The sequence below is a fragment of the Buceros rhinoceros genome, unplaced genomic scaffold, assembly GCF_000710305.1.
Source record: "Buceros rhinoceros silvestris isolate BGI_N320 unplaced genomic scaffold, ASM71030v1 scaffold16136, whole genome shotgun sequence".
Lineage (NCBI taxonomy): Eukaryota > Metazoa > Chordata > Aves > Bucerotiformes > Bucerotidae > Buceros > Buceros rhinoceros.
This window is the reverse complement of record NW_010419473.1, coordinates 9-14575: the sequence shown is the minus strand read 5'-3', so window position 1 is coordinate 14575 and position 14567 is coordinate 9. Positions and strand designations below refer to the sequence as shown.

The following is a 14567-nucleotide window of genomic DNA, read 5'->3' as shown; positions in this document are numbered from 1 at the left end:
GTAAAGCCACAAAAGCAGGGGAGTGTAAGGCTGGGGAAGCCTAATCAACCAATAAAGCAATTCTGGACAGACAGGTGGGCTGCGCTGAGATGGCAAAGAAAAAGAATATGACAACGTTTTGTAAATTCTGCTATTTGTTTAGATGAACACCTATTGCTGTTTCCTCTCCATGACTTCGCATTTGTTAAATTTGTCTTCCAATGGGGGCCAGAAACCACACAACAGAAACGATCCATCACAACTGGTAACATCGGCAAGTCCGTTCCTTTGTAATGTGGTGTCAAAATCTCAAAGGCAGTTCCTGACAGGGGAATCCCTCCTTACATTTCATTCTTGTTTCACATGAAATAACTAAATGAAGGATATAAATTATGCATCACTGCTCTGACAATAAGATTTCTCAAGCCTATATGCTTTCTTGATAGCAGAACCCTTATTTCTGGAATGTTTACTACCTGCTCAGCGAAGACCAGCAGACAGCAGCCTTCAGAAGATTCAGGTACAACTTGGCCACTTCCTTCTCTTTGCCTGAAACTGATTTGTTTTGTGTACCTGATGATCTGCTCAAAACCCCATGCGCTGCCCTAAAGAACTAGCAGGTTTTTTTTTTCCTTTTATACCATTCTTGGGCAAAAAACCTTCACATAGGATAGTGTTTTCTAAGTGTCATAATTTTACCGTTAAAAAAGGGGCAGAAATAGCATTTGGTAACATCCAACACAGCTGTAAGACAAACTACCATTATATATATATTTTATAGGCTAAGCTCTCTCTTTATGGAGCAACCTAGTGAATAGCTGATACAGCACACGTTGTCATGGGTTTGCACATACCTGCTGACTATAGTCTCAAATTGTTTAAGGACAGTAACTACACAGATGTTATTCAAACAGAAATTAAGTTTACCCTTATGCAGCTACATAAACCTTTGCAAAAATCAGGTGGTTCAGGACACAATCCGTGTTCCTTCAGTGAAAGCTTTTATTGATTTGCACTAAAGGCCCTGAAGCAGAGGACAATTTGCTTCTGTTCTGAAAACGTCCAGCTCTAACAAGCAGTTCACATCAGCATAACTAAGGCAAGCTGCTTAGGCAGATGTTTCTTTGACTTGGGAAAACCTCCCTATGAGCTGGCTACAAGAATTCATCGTCTTCTAAAGGCTGTTTTTCTTCTTCCTCTGAACACAATTTTGCCTCTGACTCCTCTCCACCAAGCTCCTTGTCCTGTCAAGTCCCTCCATAAATTACCCATCCAAAACTCTTCTTAGCTACAGAACACTCAATCCCAACAAGAAGGTACAGCTACTGCAATAAAGCTAAGAAAACACTGGATATACGTTTATTCCCCCTAAAAACTCGCCTGGCTCCTTTCTTTTGCTTGCCCCCATTTTGTAACAGCAACTTCCCTGGAGTATGGAACTTACAAGCATTATGCCTTGTGCTTTCCAGCACAGCCAAGCTGGGCTATCAAATACTCCCACACCTGACAAACAAAAGTTTAAGAAACATCCTTATTTTCTTTGCCATTCACAGCTGACTTATATGCTGCCCCATCAACTGCATATGCTGAAATTTTAAACAGTTTGGAAAGGCTGATAAAAAAAAAAAATTAATGAGGCAGAAACGACATGCTCCTGGAAAAAGCACTCAGAGTACTTTAAGCATTCAAGAGAGATGACTCCTGCACATAAACAGAAGACTCGGAAAATAATAAAAAAAAAGAGTCTTCAGTGATTCAGCGTTTAGATGACTTTGAAGCACACTTCAATTCTGGCCAGACCCAGAGGGTTGAGATGCCTCTGCATTTCAATTAACATTTGCCAGTGATGAAGATTAAGTCTTACAAAGCCATTACTCACCTGCAGCGATCTGCCAGGCAGACCCTTGCAGAGCTGCCCTTTTCTCCGCAATAGCCACCACGTTACCGGAGTAAGCAAGTCCTTCCAAAGGATTTGTTTCAGTGACCATCTCTTCTTCCTCCTCTTCCACCTCCTCCACACCATCATCTCTCTCCAGCGCATCCTCTTGCATCTCTGCAGTCTGCCCTTGGTTTTTAACCTGGTTGTCTTGCCTGGCCCTCCACTGTAAGCTCTCTATAGTGTAAATTGGCTGTTCACTGCAGTCTGAAGAGCGGCCTGGACTGGACAAAGGGCCAGCTCCTTCCGTGTAAACAGATGCAAGATAGAGAAGGTTCTTCCGTGAAGAGCGTGGCAAGCGAGGTCTCATTATTGTGAGGATCCTAGAAAGGAAAAGGGCAACATCAAAGTCTTAAAAGCAAAAAAAGATTCCAGATGAAGGCTTATCAAGCTCAGCAGCCTTTTAAACATGTCTCCTCCAGCACAGCTTGCTCACGTATCTCCTCTAACGCGCAAATCTGATTATTCCCTGGTGGGTGGATGTTGGCATCCTCCCTCTTTGCAATTAAAATTAATAACACGGGATACTTCTAACTGAATTCTTGCTTTGCAGTTTTCATGTGACAAAGTTACCACATCACCTCTACAAGCAGCCACATCTCCGCTACTCAGTCACTCTTCTTCTGACCAGGCTGCTGCTTTAATATCTCTCCAGATAATCTCTGCTTTCATTTTGAAGGCACGATCTTTTTAAATTCTCCTCCTCCTTCTCCTTGAGGAGATGAACAGCTACAAGAAGGGCTTTATATGCACCTGCTACAATCTCTACTAGATGCAAAGGAAGGGAAGGGAACACACCTATAACTCAGTGTATCGCAAGGGAGATGGCCAGAGCTGTCTATTTTCTAGGTCACAGGATCAAACTTACAGCTGAAGAAGGTGTGGGGTTGCCCAGCAGGGAGCTTCCAAGCAATTATCCGTCAGTCTTATCCATTGCAAAGGAACTTTATGGAGGAACAGCTCCTTCACGGACACCTGTTTGTTACAGTGTTGTCTTTTCTTCCCTTCAAAGATAACAAAACCAACAAGGTGCTCAAAACTCATTAAAAATATGGCCTTCATCCCTCTGCATTTTTACTGGAACGCTCATCCTCAAGTAGGATGGCATCAAATCCAAGTTCAAGACCAGATGTATCGACCAAATACATCAAGGTTGTTACAAGGGCCTTGCCAATTCGCTGTCAGCTAAGTTAGCTGCACAAGACGTGACCACCGTGAAGTGCAGACCGTCCCAGACAGCAAAGCCACGAGATGCGTTTGTACAGTACTGTCCCAAATAACTGCAGTATGCTGCTCCGGGGACCTGAGATCATTCCAGATGACACTGCAATGAGTAGACTTATCAGCTGGGAACTGCCACCATTCAGGGCTCTTGGTATAGACTGGATATGCTACGTGCTGACCGAGAACATCAAACATTAACTCATGACTGACAGATACTGGCAAAATCTCGGTGCAGACTGAGCCAGACCAGGAAAGGACAGAGAGGTGGCAAAACCAACCTGCTGGAAACCTCCTCAGGGATACACTGTATCACAGTATAAAAGGTCTGTTAGCAGAATTCCTCTGCTCTTCTGAGCCCCTGTCCCTGTAGTGAAACATACATCTAAGCAGTTCTAAGAATCTAGGAACAAAAATTAAAATATTACGGGTTACTTTTGTGTAAGTTCAGAAGTCATGAAAATCCTGTGATAGGATTAAGAAAATGACAGCAAGGCTATACAAGGATCTGGTAAAGGCAGTCCTGCTAAGCAAGGAAAGGACTGGGAACAGGGAACTCGTAACAGATTGCATATCCGCTACTGCTGTTTCCTACAAGAACTGATATCTGAAAACAACAGCACTTTAAGGGACTCATCTTTCACTGAGAGACTGGCTTTTCCTGTCTTCAGGAGGCTGCAGCAAAGTTGCCACAAACAATTTCAATTTTTTGCTAAGAAACGCATGACATACGTAAGCTGCAGGCTGAAAAATGTAAAAAAATGCAACAAAAAGAGCTCTACGTTCACATGACAAAATCTAATAATTAGGTTATTGCCCTTTTCATCTAAAGGTCACACCCCATTCTCCCAGTTTCTGCAACAGTACAGAGGACTCTTACTTCACCCCCACCCCAGACATTCCAGACATACTCGTACTCACCAGCGTTTACTTTGGCAATGCCAGTCAGCATCTCAGAAATCCAGTTGATCAAGAACTGAGACCGGAGTCCTGAAAAGTCAGAACATTCTTTCAACTCCATAAACATTTTCTCTATTAGGATCTGTGTAAAACTTCGGGAGAGGAGGCCTGTCAGCAAGGGCTGCCAAAAGCAGTAGAATGTCTGAGGAATTTTGAACTGCCACACATCTTTATTTGCTGCAACAAGAGGGTGGGGGGGAAAAAAAAAAAAGAGAATCCAAAAATTACTGTTCTGTCATCTTTTGTAAACCACAGGTGTGACACTTGTCTCAAACTAAAGTAGTTTGTTCTGAGGTCACTGGTTCCAGGGTATATCCTGGCATCCCCACTGAATGTGGAACTATTATTTTCTTATGTTAGGGAAGTAAAATAAGCAGCAAATTAATAATTAACACAACAGCTCAATGAAAGCAAAAAATACAATGCCTGATCTCAACACATGATAAACCACAGGAAAATCACAGAATCATCTGGTTGGAAGAGACCTTTAAGATCATCGAGCCCAACCGTCCACGCTACACTGCCAGGGTCCCTAAACCATGTCCCTCAGCACCACATCCACATGCCTGTTAAACTTCCAGGGATGGGGACTCCACCACCTCCCTGGGCAGCCTCTTCCAATGCTTAATGCCGCTCTGTGGAAATACATTTTTCCTGATATCTAACCTAAATTTCCCCTGATGCAACTTAAGGCCATTCCCTCTCATCCTGTCATTCGTAACATGGGAGAAGAGACCGACCCCCAGCTCACTACAACCTCCCTTCAGGTAGTTGTAGAGAGCGATAAGGTCTCCCCTTCTCTTCTCCAGACTAAGCACCCCCAGCTCCCTCAGCCACTCTTCCTAAGACAAATTCTCTAAACCCTTCACGAGTTTCTTTGCCCTTCCATGAATCCACTCCAGCACCTCAACGTCCTTCTTGGAGTGAGGGGCCCAAAAACTGGACACAGTACTCAAGGTGTGGCCTCACCAGTGCCGAGTACAGGGGGCCAATCCCTGCCCTGCTCCTGCTGGTCACACTATTGCTGATACAAGCCAGGATGCCATTGGCCTTCTTGGCCACCTTGGCACACTGCTGGCTCATGTCCAATTGGCTGTCAACCAGCACCCCCAGGTCCTTTTCTGCTGGGCAGTTTCCAGCCACTCCTCCCCAAACCTGTAACACTCCAGGGGGTTGTTGTGGCCCAAGGGCAGGACCTGGCACTTGGTCTTATTGAACTTCATACCACTGACCTTGACCCATGGATCCAGCCTGTCCAGATCCTTCTGTGGAGCCTCCCAACCTTCAGGCAGATCAACACACCCACCCAACTTGGTGTCATCTGCAAACTTACTGAGGGTGCACTTGATCCACTCATCCAGACCAGTGATCAATATGTTGAAAGGACAGGCCCCAACACTGACCCATGATCTACTTGTTTTGCTAATCTCTTTCCAGTTTCAGCTTATTTCACACATAATGAAGAGCTACTCTACCTAAAAATATACTGCAAAGAGAAGATACATTAAGCAAAGCTACACAGACTGAAAAAGCTCCTGCATTTTTACTACTGTAATACAGTCAGAGAAATCTGAGGATCTTGCTTGGAAGAGTTCTCAGGGAAATAGACATATTGCTAATTTTCATTGCCTCTAGGTATCTAATTCTCTTGCAGAAAATCAATGCAAATCCACACATACGAGCAACAGCATGGAACTAAAATGCAACTGGTGAACGAGGCCCAAAAAACCCCATTTGGATATTCTTCAAATCTTCAGTGTAGATAAGGAACTAGTGGGAGTGCATGAAATCAGTTAACTATTGCAGGTAAGGGCAGAGATGCAAGCTTTGAAAGACATTTTGGCCAGGCAACATTCAGTAATGCTCCATTACCTCCCATGGTAAGAGACTTACGCAAAAGCAATAGCTATCCATGCCATAAAGGGGTCTGGAGAACAGGTGTAACGATGCTTAAGGACTCAGATATATGAAAAATACGCAGAGAATCACAAATTTCAATATAATGGGAAAAAAGGAACAGACCCAGACATAACAACAGCCATGCACTTCTTACTTACGTGGTGCCCAAAACACTAACCTTCATTCTTGATATTTAGCATCTTCAGACAATCCATCTTCGGGATGAGAAAGCCATCGCAGAGAAGAGCTTCAGCCACTGTCTCCCTAGAGTAATCAGAGATTGGTCTTAATGCCACTTGCTCCACTACATAAAAACACACCACTGGGACCAGTTCTGAAACAAGTTTGAGAGCCAAATACCTGGAGCTCTGAGGAGGTGATGTAGCTGGTTGTAAGGCACCAAAACTGCATGCCAGTTTTGGGCTGGACATACCTACTACATTTAGAGGGAACATGCAGTTGTGCAAACTTGAATGGAACCAGAACCTTGACGGAAACATTTCTGCTCAAGTTGTACGGGCAAATATCTTGGTATTTCAAATGCACAAGAATATTTGTCATAAACATCTCAAAAGCACAGGAACACTTATCATATTGAAATACCTGTGGTTTGCAGTATGATCCAAGTCTTCTGTCAACAAGCCAGCCAAGTTTTGAGGCCCTCTGACCCACAGAGCTAGGTTAAATTTCAAGGGAAAAGTCAAGCCTGTGGGTTTGCTGGCAAGGCATACCTTCAGGTGCAGTTCACACACCGTTTGTCAGAGAAGTTGCAGTAGGGTCACAACTGCACTTCCCTACAGCACCTACAGCTCTTTTATGGATGTTTCCTGCCCCTATAGCTGTCCGGGAAACTTCAGTTAGCCTGACAGCACTGAATGGTCCAGCTCAAGGACCACTCATCTCCCACTAGGGTGGCTGAATGCACGTGGAAGATTGAGGGGACCCACATAGGTAGGCAGAACTAACACTCAAAAGTAAAATACAGCAAAAGGGACAGAAGAAAAATCCCCCCAACTACCCCAATATCTAGCCAAGGGATTTTCTTGAGTTCTTCTGTGCACACTTCTATTCATGAGCGCCTCTATCCATGCAAAGAAACAGCACTGAAGTAAACTTATCAGAATAAAGGTCAAAGTAGCCGTTTTCAAACACTGAGTAAATTTCACCGAAACAACTGCTTTTGCTATCACACTTACTGGATTTGGAATGGTAGTACCCACATCCAACACAGCATATTTTGTTATAGAATGGATGAGAAAATTTGTCTTCTTGAACAGGGGTGACTTCCAAATCTAAACATCCAGGCATGACTTAGATCCAATACAGGATTTTAAAAATTAAAGCTTAAGATCTCCAAGTGCAGAAACACCACACGCAGTCACTAGACCGCACTGTCATAAGGAGTTGATGTGGTGGTAGATCAGAAGGCAACTGGTAGAACATAATTTGTTTCTAAAAATAAAATCCAGTTTCAATCCTTCTCTGGAAACTGTTTCACGCAGTTACCATTATTCCCACATGCAATGACTGCTCATCACCAACTATTAAGGACATCTCCATGCAGATGGCAGCTTCCGTAGAGAACAACTTAAGCAGAACATCTGACTAAGAAAAGTCCACTGGTCAATCCATGCAAATTTACATAGTAATAATGAAGTCTCAACACACTGTGTCCTAAAGGCCCTGTAGTGACAGAAAGATAGGAAGTATAGAAGAGGTAAGTACTGTTCTGCAATTTTGAAAGGTCACTGTGAAACCAAAGCCTACACGAGACTGTCGGGAGAGCTTTTGAAGACACTGAAGGTGCTGACACACCTTCAGGCCAGCACAGCTAAGTCAGGGACAAAACCTTGGAGACCATCCAGCACAGGAATCATTACCCATTAACACAGGTTAACAACTCAGTCCTCAAAGGAAATCAACCAATTGCTTCCTCCATGATCAGCTAACAACACCGTGAAAAGGCAGTGCAACAGGCCCAAAGGCCCAGCTCTGCACGGTACCCTTCATCTCAGTTTCTTATCAGAGATGTACCTGTTCTCTTGCATCAGGTCTTTGATCTGAGCCAAAATCCAGTCCACTTCTGAAGAGGAATAGGACCACAGTTCTTGAGACTTCGAAACAGACTGCACAGTCTGCAAGACCTGAGTGGAGGAAAAATCCAAACGTTAGCAGAAGATACGTTCCAACGGGGAACAGAAAGGCATTGCTCTGCAGAGAAGATGCACATGCCACATGTGCTTCATCAACAGCACTTCAAAAAACTCACAAAAGTTCCCCTTCCCATATTAAATATTAATATGGGCCATGTCATACTTGGAAAAGGCCTGAATTAAAAAGGCAACAGCGCCAAGGCATCACAGTCCCAGCATCCTCAATCTGGTTCCAAACCTTGCTCTCCCTTTAGCGCAAACCAGGACAGGCTCATTTTGAATCATTAACTTCTCATGTGGGGTGGGGATGACGTTGCCTACTCAGGACAAGGTTTTGCCAGTCATATTCTGCATACAGTAGATCAAAGCCTCAAATCAACACACTCATCTCAGCAACTTGCAAACAGCTGAGAGCATCCGATGAGTAGGAACAATATACAACACAGACTACCAGGAGGGGAAGAGAGAATACTGGAGGTTAGCACTCCTCTGAGAGTTAGGGATTTCTTGGTTTGATAGACACCTTAGCTAAGTCTCTCCAGCAAGGTAAGACATGCCTTCTACTTACACCCACAACCTTCCCAAGCGGCAATTCTACCAACACCACCTTCTATAGAATATTGGAATGAAGCATGTTACATCATCAACAAATACTGAGTAGATTCTTTTTGGAAGACAGTAACTACTGAGAGAAAAGAATAAATTATTCTTCCTGCCAGGTAGGAATGTATCATAAAACGAGACTGGAAAACCTAGGTGTCATTTTCAGGACTGTGATTTGCTCTCTTAACCTACATATGCAAAGATTCCACTGCGTGCAAAAGACACTTCAGATGGCAAATCAAGTATAAAGACATGACCTGAAGTGACTAAAGAACCTCTAGTCTACCCATATGAACAATCAAAAGTACACAGCCCACAAGACAGAGCTTATTTTGGCCTAATCTACACCTGACAGTTAGAAAAATAGCTAGAGAAATGTCTGGATCAGAGGCCGCACAGTTATAATTACACAGTTAAATTAACTGACTGTTATGAAGACAACTTAGGTATAAGCGATTCTCCTTCTTACATGAAAAAGTTCAGAGGCAGACTATACACCTATGCAGGGAGACTCACAGCAGAATCTCCCTGCAGGGAGACCAGCAGAGATACTGTACCACTCTTGCTATGCCAATCCAGGGTAAGTATTTAAATATTAGCCTAAAAAAAAAAGCTTCAAGTAGTATTTATTTGATATTTGGAACATTCAATTGCTTTCATGGTTAAGAAATTATCTGGATCCACTAAACCATCTGCCCTTGAAGGGCAGAAGAACCAGCCCGTGTCCTATTTTCAATCCATTTCTAAGCTTCAGAGATTTTATCAGCTGTAATCAGCTTTAAGTTACAAGTCTACTGTTATACAGAACAGAGTTTCAGAGCCCAACAAAGGACCAATATGTTTGCATGTCTTCAAATTACTGGCAATAGTTATTAATGCATAAAAGTAGTAGTATGGGTTTTATTAAAGACAAATTTCAGTTAAGATCTTGCAGGTATCAGCCCTAAGAAGTAAGACTCCTTATGCTGCTGACAGATCTCAGCAAGCCCTTTGCCCACCCTTACTCAGTGAACTCCAGAGTGGCAGAACGATATATTAAGAGCAGCTGTATGTACCAACAGTACACGTAACTACAGGGCATTCATTTTTCACAGTTCACCTGTATATTGTCACAGGTGACCGAAGTGCACCACTTGAAATCATTCAGCAAGAAAGGCAGCCTTAAAGGGTGAACAGAGAAGTTTCAGCAGCACAGTATGCAGCATTCAATTAAATTGAGACATACAACAATGTGGACTCTTCAGCCTGTATTGACACCATTTTGATGGGAGAAGAAGAGCTGCACATGAGCTTCAAAACAAAAGTTTTGGAATTACTCTTCAGCAACTGATTGCCTACTCCTTTCCTCCATTCAATCCCCACCCAACTTCAGCACCTCAGCCATGGGGCCACTGAAAATACATAATGGGTGACAGAAAACATGGGCTAGTGACTTCTGAATGACAGCTCTCAGTCTCCAGAGACAGTAGGACGAATGAAAACAAACTGAGCACTACCCAACCGGACAAGGAAGACGTGCTACCTCCACCAAGCACATCTCTCATTTACAAACACGAACAAACCCTTCGCATTAGAAATCACCACAGCTCAAACTGCTGTTCTCTGCGGTGAAGCTTTACTTTGGACAACCCTAGGAGGGACGCCTGGACAAGAAACCAACCAAGCTCCTCTCCACACACACAGCAGTCGCCAGTCCCCTGCGGGCCATGCGCGAGATGGCAGCGCTACTTTGGGCTGTGAGAGTGCCTGGCCTGGCACACGCTGGCAGTACTGTGGACGCTGGCCCACCGACTGGCCTACCTCTGCCACAGTGGTACCAGTGTCACGCCTGTATCGCTGACGCTTCTGGGCAGATTCTAGCAGTGGGAGGAGGCTACAGGGAAAGAAAGGGATCCCTGCACATATATGAAATAAACTCCTGGCACAGCAACTTAAGTCATGCTGGCACTCACGTACTTCTACTGAGGCCTGGCCAAGAGAACCAGTTCTTCAGTTTGGGCAAGACTGAAGAGAAGATGTATTGCCCCAAGCAGGAGACGGGAAGAACCGGAAGTGCTGATGATCAGACTGCACTTACCCGAAGCTGCTCATTCTTGTAGGCTATCAGCACATCTTTGACTTTTTCTAGAAATAAACATAAATAGATAATTTAAATGGGAAATGGATCAACTACATAAGGGAATTTTGCATCTGGGCAAGCTTAGTTCTGTCGAATACACACTCAAGGAAGACATCAGCCAAATGAAGTCATAAATTCTGATTAAGACAACACTCTGAAGACTGCTACAGCTCCCAGATTTTCCAGCAACACCAATTTTATCAAGTGAGGTTGAACCACGAGTTCCATCTTTTATCACTAACAGTCGCCAAAGGTTGGCGGGTCAGGTTGGATAAACCCAGACAGTGTACTGAAAAATCGCTAAACAGATCAGTTTAGGAAGAAATTGTTCCCATAGCCAGCTCATCTTCTGATGCATATTTGTATTCCTTGTACTTTCATTTCAAATCTACTGCACCAGCACTGTGGCTATTCACAAACCAACCATATCCTTACTGAACTTTAATTTACCATCTGCATGAAATGTCCTTTCTCTAGCTGCGGACCACTTGTATGGCACCTGAAATAGCACCATCTTTCAAAATGTTTCACCACTTGGGTGTCACTGTCACCTGCTATCAGGATGCTCACCAGCCAGTATCAGCCAGATAAAACTTCAGATGCATTTGAGCTGTAGCACTGATACCCCACTGCCATTCCATTACTCTGGACATGAAATTCACTGAACTGATCACTGTGAGCTTCTCTCCGCTGGCAACTGGGGGTAGGGTGGGTTTTGGTTGGGTTTTTTTTTCAGGGTAGCCAGCAAAAGGAAGGAATAGCACATGCTTGGATCTCATCCAGCATGAAGTCGGACAGAAGCCCAGACATACACCCTGACAACCAAGGTAGTAAGGGCTGCTGCACTCCAAAGCTAGAGGCAGTACTGAGCTTTGGACTGTTCTAATAAACACTATACTAAACTCAGAGTCCACAACAAGTTAGCCAATATTTTCCGGATCACAGGTACTCTATCTATGAATGAGTCTGTTCCAAAAGAATCTAGAAAGGACCTGCAACAGATTCGTAGATCCTAACACCAGAAAGACCGTTATCATCACCTAGCATGACCTTCCAGTGAGCACTAAGGGTCACTTCAGCATTTCTCACACTCTCTGGCCCTTGGCTTGGGCTGCTGCAGTCTGCTGGGTGAATTGCTCCCTGTAAGCATGCCGTGCTTTGCCAGAAAAAATTATGACTAATTGGTTTTACCGTTTGAGGTAAAACCTCAAGCTTGCAGACCAGCCGTCGAATCTGAACTCGCACCTCCTCCAGGAAGTAATTCAAACTAGAAATGCACATTGAAAAAAGCTCCTTATTTTGGGTTCAAAGACTTCTGGTGATGGAAAAGCAACTGCTAGAGCCAAATCTTCCCTGTTGTTTTGCACTTTGTATTTTAGATTACGTCCAGGGTGAGGTGCCCATGATTTTTGTTTTCAAGCTACTGGCAGCTAGTAGTTTCTTTGTCCACCTGTGCACTCTGAAACCAGCTGAACTGCCTTTATCCTGCTCTTGCTCAAGTTACAAATCTCAGAGTTTTGAGGCCTATAAAAGGACCACAGCATTCTCAGTACCAAACTGTGGCTGTCAAGACACTACAACCAATTTTTACAATGCTTGGTCCCAAACCATCCCAACACAACTCCTGCTACTGATTAGCATACTACATATTCAATAGAAGTAAAAGACTTTATGCTACAAATTCAGTGAGCTAACACCAAAAAAAAAAAGTCACCCCAAGAATCCAACAAGGCCCAAAGAGAAACCCCAAACCCTGAGCTGCAGGTATCATTTTACGCATTGTCAGGGCTAGAAGATGACACTTTTAAACTGCTTTTCTCTAGCATGGAAGAAATCTAATCCATCTGCCATTGTTCTAGGGACACATACCATGGAATTCCTTGTGCTTCTGACAGGCATCATGCTGTGGGGTTTGAATCTCCCACCCATCATTGTCTAGCTCTGCATTTGCTTCCACTCCATCCTGCTCCTCTTCCTCGTCCTCGTCCTCACTTTCTTCACACAAATTATTGCCCAGCTGACGGCTCCAATACGTCTTTCGTAGCCAGTCCAGCACAACATCACAACCTAAGGGAGAACATAAATCATTCTCTTTTTGGTGAGGTTTTCTTTGTTACTGAAAAAAAAAATATATATAGGCAGCACGTTACTAACTTGCCTTGTGAAAAGAAATGCTGCTAACAAGCCTCAAACCCTGAAATCACACGCAATTCCTTTTTGCCAAGGGAAGGAGAAAGTCTCTGAACACCTGCCCTGTGACACACCACAGCCTGGAGCCACCAGGTGCAGTTCAGCTACCCCCAGAAGGCAGTGGCAAACCCTCCTGCTGTCTCACACAGTCCTCCCTGTCAGGACGAGCCCCTGGCCTGCCCTGTAGTGCCCCAAAATGAAGGGAGGGAGGAGTGCTCCCCTCAGGGCCTGCAGCACTGGCACTGCCACCCCAAGTGCACCTCTGACTGGGCCCTCCCAAGGCTGCCCATGGGCAGCACTCACCCTTGCGGCACAGAGCCAGCCGTGGCAGCTTCCCATGGGTCAGCTCATGACGGAGGTCCACAACCCAGATGGGGATATCCACCTGTAAGAACAGCCACGGGCATTACCCCACAGCTCCCGCTGCATGACGCCACAACCATATGCAGCCCAGCAAGGCTTGGAGAACCTCTGCCAGGGAGGGAACAGCCTCCTCCAGGCCACTCCTGCACCGTGGTCCCCCTGCTTCCCTCTTCAAGGGTAGGCTGAGGTGCCCTCCTCTCCAATCCCACTCCTCCCGTGGCCTGTGATCCACACAAACTCAGGATTTCACAGATTAAAGTTCTTCGGCATTATTTGCAACAACAGATGTCTTTTAGACAGAGGTGCTATGTATAATTTAGTTATATAATGAGAAGCAGATACATGAGTTATGCTTACCTCTCTGGCTAATTGTCTGAGAGGAATGCTGACCATTTTCTGTTTCCTTTCTGTGATCAAGTTGACAAACCTGCATGCCGGTTACAGAAAAGATAAAACCCCTATCAAGAACTGCAGAGAAACTTGGAACCCCAGAGACAAATCCCCCACATGCTGTACATGTGGTCCCAGAGATGCAAAGCAGAATCAGACAGCTGAATAACGCTCTGTCCAGGCATCTCTGTCAGAGCACACAGCCCTTCCGAGCCCTACCTTACAAGAGCCAGCCCGTAAGACAGGATGAGCTCATGTGACTTCAGCCTGCCAGATGAATCTAGGACCTTGCAACGAATCAGCTCAGCTGTGCAATCCACTGCTAGAGGCATTTTGGGACCATACCTACAGATCAAGAAAAAACAGGTAAAAACAGTCTCACTAGAATACACTCCCTCTGCAAAAAGGGCACCGTTTCCGGCTACTTTTGTGATCCGTGGCACACAACAGCCTGAGAAACTGTATGCAGAAAGAGAACATCAAGGGCTCTTTCCAGAAGGCTTGTATTTGTAACAGAGTGACTACACAGCTGCTCCTAAGCGTATGTTCAGAGCACGTACTGATAACGCTAAGCACATACACAATAGGAGACTGGCCTTGTGCACGGATGTAGCAGGAGCAACGCGAACAGAAGGAGGTGTTTGGAGGCCTTGGCTGGAAACACTCGCTGCAGCGCTCCGCCTCGAGAAACGCCCGGTGGGGCTGCGGGCACACAGGGCTTGCTTTGCCTTCCGCGGGGCCCACCGGGCCAGGC

At 44.8% G+C, this 14567-nt stretch overlaps 1 protein-coding gene across 1 annotated transcript in view; it reads right to left on the bottom strand.

The window, feature by feature from the left end:
• Positions 1-14158, bottom strand: part of LAS1L (LAS1-like (S. cerevisiae)) — a gene marked incomplete at its 5' end in the record, with an annotated part of 19067 nt that extends 4909 nt beyond the window's left edge. Inside the window, 10 exons of the mRNA XM_010138940.1 lie at positions 1859-2238; positions 2784-2919; positions 4058-4273; positions 6174-6259; positions 8030-8139; positions 10829-10875; positions 12740-12937; positions 13364-13445; positions 13781-13850; positions 14033-14158. Of these exons, the coding sequence (XP_010137242.1) occupies positions 1859-2238; positions 2784-2919; positions 4058-4273; positions 6174-6259; positions 8030-8139; positions 10829-10875; positions 12740-12937; positions 13364-13445; positions 13781-13850; positions 14033-14158 (1451 nt within the window). The remainder of the gene's footprint in view (positions 1-1858; positions 2239-2783; positions 2920-4057; positions 4274-6173; positions 6260-8029; positions 8140-10828; positions 10876-12739; positions 12938-13363; positions 13446-13780; positions 13851-14032) is intronic.
• Between the last annotated feature and the right edge of the window lie 409 nt (positions 14159-14567).